Here is a 12,088-nt window from a genome sequence, read left to right on the forward strand (position 1 = left end):
TCTAGTTCCACTTCTATATGCTGATTTTTGTCTTGTCTATATTTATTTTTAAGAAAGCATATAGTCATATGGACTGTATAGGAATAACCATTTAATAATCATGTATAACCATGGAGAGTCTGAGAAAAATATGTAATTCTGTGGAATTCCTTAACATACATTTGTGTTTTCTGCAGCTTCACTTTCATGATCCTGTATTAATTTCTCATGCAAAGTTATGAGCAATTAAATAAGAGAGTCTGTGTTACTGATGTATTAATGGCTTAAAATAATGCTTTCAACTTTTGAAAAGACAGTCTCAAGGGAGATGAAATATCTCATAAAATAAACTATTCACAAGTCTTTAGAGGAGAGAGAAGGAAGGTCAGATGTCCTCTCCTGAGTGTTGGAGAGAGATGAAAGTAGCTGAAGATATGTCATGCCTCTTAGCTGTGATATCATATCAAGATGGTAAGCAGCACACACTGAAATTGCTTTTTTCCCTATTTCTTACAGTAGACTGCATTTCTCCTTACTAATTAGTCGATCTTCCCCCAAAATTAACTAATAACAATAACTAATTGCCTGAATACATTTGGTCATTTTGTATATTTTCAAATGCTGCTTCAACTGTGAAACTGTTTGAGAAAACTGGGTATTCAAAACTGTATTTTACACCAAGGGAACTGTCTTACTACTTTGGCAAAAGTCCCAGTGACTTCTGTGGGAGGTTTGTCAGAGCAGAGTGTACATAAGTATTCCTTATATAAGGAGCAGGCAAGGGAAAATATCTAAGTTTTCAGTGTGGTGGGGTTTTTTTCTGACACCTTAACAAGTAACATCTAGACCTATCTTTGCAGGATGAAAAAGCAGAAGGATTCATCAGTCTACCTGAATTTAAAATTGACAGAGCCAGTGAATGCCGCAAGAAATAGTAAGTATGCTCAAAAATAATTCAGTGGTACAATAGAAGAAGTGGAACAAAGGACAAGGTTTTCCCTTAAAACAATGACATAATGGACTTCATTACAATGCCTTTACCATGAATCACAGGGCTTGACTAAAACAAAATAAATTAAGAGCAAGAAGGTTGTTTGGCTGCTTATGACACTTTATGTTCCTAGTTTTCCTTTCTTCTTTTGTTTCCTTCCTGTTTTGGAAAGTATTTTTGTTTGTTGGAAGTTGGAGTGTGTGTGTATGACAATTTAAGCTCAATAAAGAGCTTTAAGCATAGTAGAGACCATCCAAATAAAAAAGTCCCCTAGTTCATGGTCAGGCATCAATCTTTAATGTAACTCTAAATGAGTTAGCATCATCTCAAAGTTTGCTGACACAGTGTATCGGTTCTGAGGCAGAGTGAAAAAAATGCCACTGATTTGCTGTATTTTTGAGGTATGACCTAAAGGTCTCAAATTACTTTTCTTCTCACCTAGCTGTGTGTGCTGTCATTCTTATTTAGATGCAAATTCAAGCATATGTAGCAGTGTAACAAACGCATGCTCCTGCAGAGGCATTTTTAGAGTTATTGTTGAAAACTTTTTGCATTCCTTCTAATGTTTTTTACTATTCTTTTAAGTTTATCAGGACTGTGGAATCACTGAAATTTGTACAGAAAAGCAATTGCAAAAGTAAAATTATATGATTTGTAGTACATACAGTTCTAAAGAACGCACTGACCTTGTATCATCAATTGATCTACATGTCTCTTCAGGATGAACTTTCATGATGGTCTCAAAGGGCAGAAAATGAAAACTGTATTTAAAAAAAAAGGAGATATCTCTGCTTGGGCTTATTGTCCTGTGTCCTTGGGATACGTTGCTGAAGTGCTTCATTTTTTGCTGGTTTTATTGGGGCATCAGCATAAAGTCAGTTGATATTTCTCAGAATTGCACCCTGCTTGCTTAAATTGGTTTTTTAGTTGATTCGGTATCTACTGGATAGTAGAAGATAAAATGTGGCTATTAGAATTCCTTGCTTGGGTGACAGATAAAGAAAAGAATCCAGACAACAGATGCTGTAACAATTTTAAGAAGTCAAGTTTTGGGTCTCAGTAACTTGATGATGTCTTTCTAAACTGAGCAGATGTCACTGTACATCTGCTTTCACTCGCATAACATTGTGTCACACTTTAATGCATCAGAGGAATTCTTTTTGTCTCGATTTTACATTACCTTCATTAGCAGTAACTTTCCTGGATATCAATTTCATATCTCTGGTTTCTTAAAACCTATTTTCATATATTTTCATATATGTACACACACACAGACATATACATTGGAAATTCATTGTGTCTCAGAAAAATGTTGATGATGTTGTTCATGTATTATGTTTTTAGTTTTCTGTATTTTCTTTGGGACTGTTAAACATTTTTGCTCTTATTTTAAGAGGGACCTTCAGGCTATTCTCAAAAATTATTCTTCTGTACTGTGAATTATTAATTACTTTCAGATGCATTTCCTGGATCTTCAAGTACTTCACCATAAATCATTATCCAATATAGTTAGAAAATTCTTTCTAGTAATTTATTTCATATTATGTATAAAATACAGTCATTCTCTCAGCCCAGTCATGTTGATTTCTTTGGTGGAAAGAAAAGAAGAGATGTAATTACCCATTGCTTAGAATGACCTCAAAAATACGGTGTTAATTTATAACAGCTTTTCAGAAGTCAATCAGAGCATCACTTTTTTCTGCTTGAAACACAGACATTAGAGCTAAAGGTAATGTCTAGGTCACTGGGATGTAAGAAATCACTAGGACTGAGAGTTTTTCTGTTGTATCAAATAAATTGTTCAGTCAATTTTCTGTTCAGAAAAAATTGACACCTCTAGATATATCAGCAAAATTACCTAATACATAAAATTATATTCTTAACTGGTTAACCTTATCCAGATACACTACACTGCAAGTGATTGTTGAACAATATTTATGCACATATGAATCAAGCATTATTTAGAAAGGGGTGGTTGAAGAGCACTTGTTGAAATCTGGCACAGTCCTAAAAGTTGTGTGTTTGTATGCTGTTTGGGGGCATCTAACAACTCAGGAAATCTGAACTCATCTCATTCTTTGGTGACCACACTATCTTATTTTTTTAAAAAAAGAGATGTACCATTACATTTTTATAATTATGGTTTTTCTCTACAGTGCATTCAAAGCCTGCCATCCTAAGATCAAAAGTTTTTATTTTGCTGCTGAACATCTAGATGATATGAACAGGTAAGGAAATCTAGGAAACTTCAAGTAACTGTTCTGTAAATGTGACACTTCTTGAAGATAGTGATAACACAGTGATAGTAAATTATATGTTAATCTAAAAAGTTAAGTTTAATAGCTGAAGAAGTAAGTGCTCAGTAGCATTGTTTGCTGAAGTGGCTGCATGTGGAGGGAATGAGAATCTGGAGAAAGGTTTAAAGCAGTCACTGATCTTCTGTCAGTCTTTAAAAAGGAGATAGAGATTACTGAGAAAGAATTTTGAAGATTTTTAACATACATGTTGAAGTGAAATTTTGGTTGTACTGAATTTGGTGGGGAAAATTTCAGCAACTCAAAAGAACAAGTACTTAAGTCTTTGTTCTTTGGATACTGAGTTTTACTGTGTCTCTTTTAGGCCACGTGTGATTTTTTCAGAAAAATGATTGAGATTTCAGCACAAAATAACCACAGTTTCTTTTAATTCATTTGAATGGTAAACTTAAAACATGGATCTTATGTTTATTCAAATATCTGGTGTTTTATTTCATTTATTTTCACAGCATAAACTGAAATTAATTCAGTTCAGAATAACATGCCATTTTCATCATATGACAGAGGACACAAAAAAAAATCTATTATTGCAACCTATCTTAGATAATATCTGTGGACATCCTCGCTGAGCAAAATTGCTTTTAAAACAGAAAAAAAAAAAATATTAAATTCAGCCATAGAACTGTTAGTAAGTGCTATAATCATGGTTTAATCTCTGCCGTGTGTACTAGATTCAGCTACCTGGCAGAGCCACCTTCATGGTACTGCCAGTTCTTTACTGCTAATATTTAACTGCAAAAGTATGCCAATACTTTACTATGCTTGCTTTCATTTAGAAACAGCTGTCAACATTTCTTCAAAAGTTCATGCATGACTAAGGCTCACTTCAAAAGTCTATTCTCAATTAGAAAACTTAAAACCTTTTTATTTTTTTGTAAAATTTTAGGCTTGCCTTTCATTGATAATTCTGTCAAACCAGGCAATGCAATTTACAAACAGAATAATGGCATTGTCTATTTGGCTTATCCTTAACTACAGCAGTAGATAAATCATGTCAGCAGGTCTTCAGTCAGTATGACAAGGCACCTTGTTTCTAAGGATAAAAATTTTTATAACTGTTCAGTAATCAGGAAGTGGCAGCAAATATGCATCAATTGTTTAAAAATATATTGCACAGTCTAAAAACTCAAGAACTGAAAAATCTTTGACTTCCCAACACAAGCAGTCTTTTTATGATATTTTGAAGTGCTTATTAATTCATTTTAAATGAGCTTGACCAATTTTTGATCTGAGTTATACACATGTAAATTTAAAGGAACTATGTCAGGCTCTGTAGAATTATTTGAAGTTATTACATCTGAGTTGCCATCAGAGTCTCACCAAATAATTTTATTTTTTCTCTTTGTTTAATGTATTAGAACAAGTAGTCCACTTTCACAGAGATTGAATTAACTCTATATATTGAAAATAAAAGAGTAAGCTACTGAAAAATAATCTTTCAAATGCAAAGATAATAAAATACTGTCTAAAATCATTTTGTAGCCTAGTGAAGTCAAATATAGAATCAAATTTTTAAGTTAAATTAAGACTGGTTTGATAAATTTCTCGGGTTTTCCGTTAGGTTTCTGACATACATTTTAATTATGTTTCATGCAGTCATTTCAGTTCTGTTTATACTTGAAGCAGAAGAAACAAAAGTAGAAAACTGCTAAGGCACAGTAGAACTAAAAGTTCAAAATGGTTCAATTTCTTCATACCTTGTATAAAATGATTCAGTTTGATTTTTTTTTAAAAAAAAAAAAAGTCTATGCAGGATATGAAGTCTTTGTGTGTATCTACTCACATAAAATGAGTATTTTAATCTTGGGTAACTGTCACTATTCAAATCTTCTTATGACTTTCATGGCTATGCCACACCAGTATGCTGGTAAGGAGTCTGAAGAACTATGATCACTGAACTTCATTGTTGTGGGATCTGAAGTTCCTTTCATCTGCATGACTGCACCATCAAGTGTTCTTTATACCCATATAACATGCTTAGTCTGGGTGAGAAGGACAAAGTATCCTTTATTGATGCAAAATACTGGTTTGCTAGTATAAGTGTATAGTCATACAAACATTTTCACAGAATCACAGAATCGTCTAGGTTGGAAAAGACCTTGAAGATCATCCAGTCCAACCATTAACCTCACACTGACAGTTCCCAACTACACCAGATCCCTCAGCGCTATGTTGACCCGACTCTTAAGCACCTCCAGGGATGGGGACTCCACCACCTCCCTGTGCAGCCCATTCCAATGCCTAACAACCCATTCTGTAAAGAAATACTTCCTAATATCCAGTCTAAACCTTCCCTGGCACAACTTCAGGCCATTCCCTCTTGTCATATTGCCTATTGGTTAAAGAGGCTCCTCCCCAGCTCTCTGCAGCCTCCTTTCAGTCTCTCCTCAGCCTCCTCTTCTCCAGACTAAACACCCCCAGTTCCCTCAGACGCTCCCCGTACAACCTGTGCTCCAGACCCTTCACCATCTTCGTTGCCCTTCTCTGGACACGCTCAAGTCATTCAATGTCCTTTTTGTAGTGAGGGGCCCAAAACTGAACACAGGAATCGAGGTGCAGCCTCACCAGTGCCAAGTACAGGGGTAAGATTCATTCCCTGTCCCTGCTGGCCACGCTATTGCTGACACAAGCCAGGATGCCATTGGCCTTCTTGGCCCCCTGGGCACACTGCTGGCTCCTGTTCAGCCGACTGTCAATCGGCACCCCCAGGCTCTGACTGGCAGCTCTCCAGCCACTCCTCCCCAAGCCTGTAGCGCTGCTGGGAAATTCATTGTTATTCCCATAACTTGCTTGGAAATTCATTGTTATTCGCATTCCAAGAGTATTGAGATGTAGAAGGCAGTCCATATCTTTCTACTTGGTGATACTATACATAACTTTATTTTGATTTTCCATGGTAATTGTGCCTGCTGCCTTATGGACTGTTTGTTCTTTACTCAAAAACTGTGATCATCAGCTCAGAGGCAAATGCTTCATTTTCAGGACTGACCAACTTAATACTTAAAATACTCTTATTCTTCCTTTTTATTCCAAACTGTCTTTTTTTTAAGTGATGAGTATGGCTGCCAAAATTATACCTTCTAGGCAGTGAAATACAGTCAGTAACTTCATGCAAAATATTTGTTTGAAAATTTCTTTGACCTGCTTTAACTGAGCTCTCTTCTTTCTCTTTTATTGACATAAGAGGTTTTTTCCTTAGTGCAGTTCTATGATCAAGAAGAAAGACAACAAGTCAGCTTGTAGTATTAGTGCATGAGAAATGTCTCTGGAAGATTTCAGTGAAGAAGGCTTCTAAAAATTCTCCTGTATTATCCACAGGCCTCTTCATTCCATTTAAATCGCAGTTGGGTACTTATAGACGCTGTAAGGTATCCATATTCCCATATAGCAAGTTCATCCTATATCCTTGAGCTTTATGATTGAGGGCAATTTGACACCCTGCTTTGACTAAAAGTATTGCATCTACCTGGGGGATGAGATAAGATAGAAAAATGTTTCCTACTCTTCTGTAAGAGTGTCAGTACTGTGCATTCTTCTTTGCAAAAGTTATAGGTCTACAGAAAGATAGGGTTTTTTGAATCTGATCTATGCGTTATAAAATTGTTTTAACAAAATACTGACAAGAAACATATGTGATATTCTTGAAAAAAAAAAAAAGAAAATGTAGATGATTGCTGCAACTATAGTGCTACTGTATTTCTTGTCATACCTAATGAATAGATTTTATAATTCTCACACGAAAATTAAAAGCTGCATTTGCAGTAAGGAAGGAGTATAGTCTTGGCCTCTAAAAGTTACAGTGGCTGCCAGGACACAGCACACCATAGGGAAGAAAGATTTAAATCTTCCCATATCCTAGGGCTTTTAATATTCATAGTAAGGAATATTGTATAACTGTACACTTTGAACTTTTGTCCCCAGTGCATTGCAAAGTGGGCATGTTCTCTTCCATTTTGCTGGAGATCTTAACATTTCCCTGTGATACAAGCCCAGTTCATTGGATTTCTTACACTATTCTGACTTCAACAACCATAACTCTAGCCATGCTTTATTAAAATAATACTAATTCTCTAACCATACCCATTCTAACTATATCTGAAGAAGCTTTAACAGTCATATATCAGAAAATATGAAGAAGTTTCAGTACGATTCTTTTAGTTTCTGAACTAGCAAACTGCTAAAAAGCCATGGTTTTTAATGGTTTACAACCACATCAGTACCTTCTCATTCACCCTACAGGCATTGCAGGTGATATTCCAAACCATGACACAGATCATGACCTGCAGAAAATCATTAAATGTGAAGTCAGTCTACTGTCTCTTTCTGACTGGTACACATTTCATGGGTTCCCATTAGAATATACTGGTCAGGAAATAACATTTTTCTGGAAAGAAACATCTACCACAGCTGTAAGCAGCATCAATTGACTGTCAATTAAGTGTTTGTTAATTTAATTGGTTATCTCAGTCTCATGCACATTTAACACAAAATGCTATCTCATATTTAGGACAGAATGAAGTTTTCCAACAGGAGAACTTTATAGGTGTATCATCTAATCCTTTATGGTCAGCAGTCCCACCCAGAGGGGTTTAGTTCCCTGCTGGCTGCTCCAGGGGATGGTAGGCCATGAGCTAAATTGGGAACGTGAAATCCAAAGTAGGCAAGAGACAAGCAAAGGGACACCTCCACTCTCTGCCATGCCTTTTGACAGAGCAGGCACTTGTCTTTTTGTGCTCCTTTTACCCTCTGGATACAGACAAGTCTGTGGCCTTTCCTGGTCTCTTGGCAGCACAGGATTGGAGTGCTTTGGGTGAGGATCCTGCCTCAGTGATTCTGATTTGGGCAAGCAGAGCTGTCGAGACAACTGAGCTTTATTCCCCAAAGAAAGCCTTCACATATCAGAAATACAAGCCTAAAAGATAGCTTTGCAGTGGGTCACCTTTCTGTTGTGAAGATGTGAAATCATTCTCTGCAACATGCTTTGTTGGATTTCTATTCCTATATGCCAGCTATTTTTATAAGTTTATGGCACTTTCTAACAATTACAATTGAAATTTTAAGTCTCTTCTTCAGCTTCTTTATTCTTCTGGCAGAAATTTTGATTGTATGCTAACATGAAGTATTCTGTAATCACTTCAGGAGTAAATCTCTAGCTTTCTTCCCAATGTACAGTGATTTATGGACCATTACCATGATTCACAGATCATACATGCGCTCACCATTTGTGGAAGAACAGTGACGGGGGTTATTTTGAGGAGAGCAACTGTATTTTATGATCTGATGCCTGCTTACCCTGGACTGAAATGTCTTGAAGACTGGCATGCAGGAGTAATTACAAAGGTGTATTCCTTGCTGAGACAACACTACATCCGGTTTCTGCGCATACAGTATGCAGATGAAACCCACCAGGCACAGTCTTCTCAAACATGGGTTTCACATTCCTGAAGAAAATGCAAACCTGACTTCAGTTGTCCTTCTGCATACCCTAGCAGTAAAATTGCAAGCCAGTAGGTTGGCAAACCAGGCTTGTCAAATCCTGACTATGGGATGACTAGAGCAAGTAATTCCAGGTTTACCATGGAATGGACAGCCACAGGAGATTAGCATGGTGGTTTAAAGCATCATTGAGGGAGGGCTTGTTTTAGTGTAGAGCATTTGGATAATGAATATACTGGAGAGGCCCATGGGGGATGTGGACAGGTTGAAGCACTACACTGCTACAGGCAGTTGAGTATGCTTGGCAGTAACAACCCTGCTAGAAGAGAATAGCAAGTTTGGGTGGGGATTTTTTAATTTGTGCATCGTATGGAAGCATTTTTTCAAGTCTAAGTTGAGGTTAAAGCCTTAGATGTGAATTGCATTGAGGCAACTGTCTTTTCTTCCCCTGCTTCTCTGACACGAACACAAAAGTGATTTCTGATATGCCTCCTTCTCTTTGTACTTGGCACTGTAGGTAAACTCTAAAACACATAATGTCATAGTTAAACCTCACTGTCTGTTTGGGAGTGAACCTGTTCTTTTTATTGCTGGTTTCTGCTCTGTTCCTCTACTAAATTGCCAATTCAACTCTAAGATATTGCTTAAATCTCTGAAAAGTGGTATTTATTCCTAAGAAATCAGTACAGCAGGAGTGTTGGTGTGATGGCATATCTGTGAGCAGCAGACTTTATAGCTCTTTGATTATTTCCAAATCCTTTACTTTACAAATGTTTGACATCATACATGATTTTCCATTTGAAATAAAACTTTTGCTGTGAAAACAATTTGTTCAACAGCAAAATCATAGATCTTTGGAGACTCCCCGAGTAAAAGTATCAAAGAAAACAGCTGTCTATTATAAAAAATAACATTGTCCTGAATCTCCTTCAGATGCCTATAACTTTGTTTTTTATAGAAATGCACCCAAAAATTAAGAGGCTAGATCAGTATCACTGCTTTTTTTTTTTTTTTTTCAGATGGCTAAACAGAATTAACATGCTTGCTGCTGGCTATGCGGAAAGAGAGAGGATCAAACAAGAGCAAGGTAATGTGTTGTCATTTTGGTTTCTTCTGTCACTTCTTATCACAAGTTCATCTTTTTTTTTTTTCCCCTGATGTGTATCAGGCCTCATTCTTGTCATCTGAAAGCAACTCATATATGGGTGTTACTGTTGTTGCTTTGCAGAATGCCTCTTCTCTTGAGGGTTGTGATTAGCTCCTTCAGATTCTGGTCCACAGACACTGAATTGTTTCTGAGAAGGCCGCAGAAGGTAGCTAAAAGCAGCAAACATACTGCCACTAAGCTCCGGTACATGGTACCAAGGAGTCTGTGTCCCCTGTCAGAAGAAATCTAAGAATCTGCCAACTAAAAAAAATTTTTAAACATTGCATTTGGTGTTTGAATTCACAAGGGGCAGGAATGCATGAAATTGGTCTCAGGAACAAAACTATTTTTCTAAAGCCTATTGACATAGTTGGATTTCCCCTAAAGACTTTATTTGTAAGGCCATTTAATTTTTGTGATTTCTGCTGGTTTTGCTATATTGAGGTGTGTCCTAAAGCCCTGTTGGCATTTCATTTGGAGTTGCAAGTTTGCAGTATTTTATATCTGTTTATTTTTAATGGTTTTTTTTTAATGTCTAATATTTCATGGATTTGAAAAAGAGGCATATATAAAATAATGAGTTGCTTTTCTTTAGTTTGCTGCAGTAGAAATCTTGTTTGCAGACAGGAAAAAGAAAGAGTCAGTCCTTAATTGTGTTGGGGAGGTTGTTTACTAGAATTGCCAGTGACATGGATCCACAGATGTGTGGATCTATCCAACAGATGGAACAGACATGGATCCACAGATGTGTGTTCTATCCAACCAGCTGTTTTGGCAAACAGCTGGCTATTGAGTCCATGCTCTTCTTTACACGTGTACCTGGCAGCAGGCACCGAAAACTCTGGTGGTCATGATGATCCAGAGCTTATCCAAATACCTGTCTGCCTGCTGCCCACTGAGTCAAAACCTCACTTTTTAATTCTGTGGTTCTGCAGTTTTCATCAGTATGGTTCTGTCTTTTGGGGCTTCAGCAGCAACATATTTAATTCAGTCTATACTTTACAAAGACTATATTTATAACCATTTTTCAGGGAGAGTTTGTGTTCAGAAGGCTATCACCAGGCTTCAGAGTTTGCCACATGGTGCCCTCCTTGCCCTCCAAAGTCATGGTTCTGTACCAACCTTTGTGACAACAGCCTTAGCCCTGACCTTCTGGTCTGATACCGTGAGGAGGAAGATGTGCATGGTCTGTCTCTCTGCAGTGTGTTGCTGCAGTTCTGTTTTTCTGGGAGACAGTGTGCAAAAAAACCTCCTTTCCCCAGTGAGAAGCAAGGGTGACTTCATCGGCCAGGTAGAAACATCAAGAGATTAGGATATTCTGTAGTGGTAGAAGATTAAAAGACAATATCAGAAAGCTATGTCTGCCTTGATTCATACCCTGATTGTCTCATCACAGAGCATCCCTAGCCTGGAATTGAAGAGCAGTGGCTTACAGCATACTGCTGTAATTTAGTGGTAGCAGCGTGCGTGGGAAGGTTTTTGGGTGATCTGTCGTTCTTGCACATAACTAGGTTGTACCTGCTGTTGCCTCATATCTAATCATGTCTTCCAGTAAGTGCAGCTGCTTATCCTGAGAGTGTTGCCTACACCCTGTTTTAATTTGGTATGGTCCATGGCACGTCATGTCATTCATAACACCAGGCGCTCTGCATTAACACAGCCCAGGATAGCAACACCATGCTCACGGTTCCTCCAGTCAAGTTCTCAGTCCCTCACCAGACTTCAAAATCAGTTTGGAAATCTGTACTCCCCAGGCAGCACTACAGTAACCAGTTTGGAGGGACCTGTATACCATCTGTCACTGCTTGAAGAGGCTGTGAACAAACTCTGAATCTTGGAGTCCTCTAGGAAATCCTCTGTTTTAGCATTCAAAGCCAAATTCAAGCTTTTATTGATGGCAGGTTGGCACTGGAATTACAATAACATGTGGGACAGTAAGGAAGAAGGTGTATGAACAATTATGCTAATACTGTCCAAGTGCACAATTCTAGACATGATATACCTTTCAAAATACAGATGGATGTGGAGAAATATTTTTGTTACTAAGTAATCACTGAGTAATATAATAGCAGATGATCTAGGTCCTAGACATTAGATCATGTGCATTCAGGCCTCATGATACCTATTATTAAAATGTCTCCCTATTGAAGATAATCAGTGAGACCCCACTTACTATGGAAGTTATGTGCCAGGCATTATATGCCAGGCGCAGATGGAGCT

At 37.4% G+C, this 12,088-nt stretch overlaps 1 protein-coding gene across 1 annotated transcript in view; it reads left to right on the plus strand.

Annotated features, from left to right (window-relative positions):
- CNKSR2 (connector enhancer of kinase suppressor of Ras 2) overlaps positions 1 to 12,088 on the plus strand; it is a 196,807-nt gene that overhangs the window by 136,810 nt on the left and 47,909 nt on the right. The window contains exon 18 of the mRNA XM_026846267.1: positions 9,741 to 9,808. Within this exon, the coding sequence (XP_026702068.1) occupies positions 9,741 to 9,808 (68 nt within the window). The remainder of the gene's footprint in view (positions 1 to 9,740; positions 9,809 to 12,088) is intronic.

This window comes from Athene cunicularia (genome assembly GCF_003259725.1).
Source record: "Athene cunicularia isolate RWA chromosome 1 unlocalized genomic scaffold, athCun1 chr1_part1, whole genome shotgun sequence".
NCBI lineage: Eukaryota > Metazoa > Chordata > Aves > Strigiformes > Strigidae > Athene > Athene cunicularia.